At 37.2% G+C, this 4,125-nt stretch overlaps 1 protein-coding gene across 1 annotated transcript in view; it reads left to right on the top strand.

Moving 5' to 3' along the window:
* Positions 1–1,800: 1,800 nt before the first annotated feature.
* The window catches only part of LOC106869565 (kinesin-like protein KIF12), a 37,573-nt gene continuing 35,248 nt past the window's right edge, over positions 1,801–4,125 (top strand). Inside the window, exon 1 of the mRNA XM_014915363.2 lies at positions 1,801–2,215. Within this exon, the coding sequence (XP_014770849.1) occupies positions 2,214–2,215 (2 nt within the window). The 5' untranslated portion in view covers positions 1,801–2,213. The remainder of the gene's footprint in view (positions 2,216–4,125) is intronic.

The following is a 4,125-nucleotide window of genomic DNA, read 5'->3' on the forward strand; positions in this document are numbered from 1 at the left end:
CGTGTATATATGTATGTATGTTTGTTTACATATAGATGTGTGTGTGTGTGTGTATATATATATATGTGTTTGTGTGTATGTATGTCTATTGTACATACAGTTATGCTGAGAATTCCAGATATACACTCAACATATATAAACACACCAGCCATATTCTTTAGTGTAGACTCACTGGTTGGACATAGAAACAGGAAATGCGCACGCACACACATATACACACACACACACACACACACACACACACATTTCGACAATGTATGAGTGTTTAATTGCTAATTGGTTGAAGTTAATCTTAGCTCTACAGCCACTGTGCTCACCACCACCACCAACAACAGCACCACCGCCACCATCACTGCTCCTCTCTACCTTGGACCTAGTGTGTCATAAACTTGAGTTGACACCTGGTTTCTTTAAGCCTCAATGTTTCTGTATATAAGCACTGTGTGTGTGTGTGTGTTGTTTGCATGTGAGGTGTGAGTGCTCATTTTGGGCCTATCATCAACACCTTTACCTCTGGCTGCTATTCTATGTTGCTAATTTTACCTCCCTGCTCAACTGCACTGATTTTTCTGGCTGCCCAATGTTTTTGGTGAACCCTAAAAGAGAGAGAGCAGATATTTATTGTTCAACAGGAACCTGCCAAAATAATGGCCCTTTCACTAACATGTCGGTGTCTCCTTTAAAATAAATATGTAAATAAAATGTTCATTCGTTCATCACTAGATACATAATTACATACATACGTGCATATAAGCACATTAATTGCAGTGCAGGTGTACATATAATCACATTGCATATGAACACCTTAGATGCAATTATAGGTATATTTATACACACAGGTGTCTACGCTTGAGTACCTACCACTGTATGTATGTGTACTTATAAGCATAGATATATACAGACATATATACACATATGTTACGCTCTTTAACAGGTTTAAGCCAATGGACTGTGGTCTGTCATGATGGATCACCACTGGGCTTCACTGCTGCTGCTTTTATTGATCCACATTTATTGACTTGCTAAGTTATGTTTTTCCAACACAGCACTGGTTCTACACCAGTAAACATAAAACACACACATGGACATCACATACGCATACATATATACACATGTGTACATATAAGAATATTATAGTCTTTCTGTGCAGTTTCAGTCTAACAAATTCCACTTTTGAGGTGTCATAAACACTCAAATGCCACATAAACACACACACACACATGCATGCATGCACATATATACATTATATACAAATATATATTCTTTCACTTGTTCAAGTCATTAGACTGCGGCCATGCTGGAGCACCGCCTTAAGGGGTTTTAGTTGAACAAATTGATACCAGGACTTATTCTTTGTTAGCCTAATACTTATTCTGTCAGTTACTTTTGCCAAACTGCTAAGTTACAGGGACATAACACACCTACATTGCTTGTCAAGCGAGGATGCTAATGACAAACACAGATACAAACACACAAATATATATATACACATATATATAAAGATATATATATATACACACATACATACATACATTACATATATATATATATATATATATATATATATATATCTGCGATTTATATAACCAATTTACCTCTGTAAACTTGGATGCATTCTCCCTCCCCCTTTCTGTCTCCTTTTCCTTTCCCCCCCCCTCTCTCTCTCTCTCTCTCTCATACACACATACGTATTTTTATTATTGCCATTAAATTAAGCTGCTTATATTATCTCTAAATACTCTGATATCACAAAGAAGTGTGGTGGTGGTGGTAGGTGGGGGCGAAACAGTCTCAAAGGAATCAGAAGAATGTTGAAGCTTCACAGCAAGGAATCTGGTTGTCAGCTTTGAAAATACAAATCCATACAATTCTATTTAAGCTTATACCCTAAATACACATACACACACATATACAATATATACATATACCTACACATAAGCCTTAAATCTATGCAAGAAGTATTTCAACATCTATTACATACATTCTACATTCACATTCTACATTCACATAAACTGCTTAAGACTGCAATTCCTCAAGTTTCCACCATTTCTTGTAACATGGAAGTCTCCCAGAGCATTAACATGTGAGAAATTCTTCAGCAGTGATGATGGTAGGAATATTTTTTTTCCCCTTTGTGCTTCCATACCGTCCAATGTTCACTGTCTGCACACAAGAAATTAAGGACTTAAGGAGTAACCAGTGAAATCTTCATAATGTAAGTAGGATATTTCTTGTGAGTTTTCTTTTGTTCATAAACCTTTACGCATTTCTTGTTTATATATCTGTCGATGTAACAGTATGGTCTGTATATTCTCTTTGTATACACGAGTATGCACTTAAATGCAAAACAAGGTGGGGCAAACTCGTACTCAAAGGCTGAGGGTTAGAGTAATGTACTTTTTATTAAAGTCAAAAACAAAAATCTTCATAAACTGTGTTGGGTTCTTGAGCAAGACACTTTATTTCACGTTGCTCCAGTTCACTCATCTGTAGAAATGAGTTGTGATGTCACAGGTGCCAAGCTGTATCAGCCTTTGTCTTTTCCTTGGATAGCATCAGTGGCACGGAGAGGGGAGGCTGGTATGCATGGACGACTGCTGGTCTTCCATAAACAACCTTGCCTGAACTTTCTAGATGCAATCCCATGGTCATTCATGACTAAAGTGGGGCCTTTACCCTTTATATCTATATACATATACACACACATACAGACCCACTCATATACATACATGCATATTCTTCCAGCTTGATGGATCCTGTCAAACCATCCAACCCATATCAGCGTTTAATGATGACTTTAAATGATGATCATGTCCTCTCTCTCTCTCCTCCCCCTTCTCTATGTATATGGATTGGATTGGATTGCCCAACTTCAGTCCACTGCAGGATGAAGGCCTCAGCATGTTTCTCTCCACCAACCACAGTCCGATGTAGAACCCATGAATTTGAGCTTGAGATCGTACTGGTTTGACGAGCCCACTCTGCCACACTGGTTTGGCATGGCTTGGCAGAGGGATGCAAATTTTATACTTATACCCAGAAGTAGTTACGTCAATTACATCAACACCAGTACACAACTGGTACTTATTTTATTGACCCCCAAAAGGATGAACAACAAAGTCAACCTTGGTGGAATTTGAACTCAGAATGTAAAGATGGCCAAAATACTGCTAAGCAGTATGTATGTATATGGAATCTAGCCAGTATAGATCTGGAAAGATCACAGTTCAAATGAGAACTCATGACACAATTATGTAAAGTGTATAGTTTGGCATAAGAGGAATTATATGCAGTGTGCTAGAGGGGACAATTTTCTGGTTTGGTCATGTGGTCATGAATTGATGAGGACAGTTGCATAAACAAGTGCCAATCACTTAAAGTGAAAAGAAATTATGGAAGACATGGAGGCTGATCTCAAAATGCTGAGCCTTTCAAAGGAGATGATAGAAGACCGAGATATGTGGTGCACACATATATATATACATATATACAACGGGCCTCTTTCAGTTTCCGTCTACCAAATCCACTCACAAGGCTTTGGTCGGCCCGAGGCTATAGTAGAAGACACTAGACCAAGGTGCCACGCAGTGGGACTGAACACAGAACCATGTGGTTGGTAAGCAAGCTACTTACCACATAGTCACTCCTGTGCATTGTACACTTTTTTTTTTTTTTCGATTTACACGCACAAGGTGATCAATGGCAAAATAAATTTGGCTGATGATAAATTTAATGATTTTTAAAAATATGTTAAACTGTTAAATAAACTCGGGTGTCAAGAACTAACCAAGAGACTCTACACATATCCACACACATGCATGTATTTACATACATGACATCAAACCAAGGCAGTGGCATAGGCGTAGGAATCTAGCTATCCTTGTCTGTAGTGAATGCTGTCACATAAAAAGAACAATTGACATTATTACAAACAACTGGTTATTTTCTCGTTGAGCAACTGGCAATTTTCTTCTGATAAGCACAAAGAAATATCTGTTTACTAGTGACCATAACCGTATTTAAATGAGAAATTTAATCTGCTAATAAGGAATATATATATACAAGTAAAAGAGTATATATATATACTTTATATATATATATATATATATATATATATATATATAT

The sequence above is a fragment of the Octopus bimaculoides genome, chromosome 25 (genome assembly GCF_001194135.2).
Source record: "Octopus bimaculoides isolate UCB-OBI-ISO-001 chromosome 25, ASM119413v2, whole genome shotgun sequence".
In the NCBI taxonomy this organism is placed as follows: Eukaryota; Metazoa; Mollusca; class Cephalopoda; order Octopoda; family Octopodidae; genus Octopus; species Octopus bimaculoides.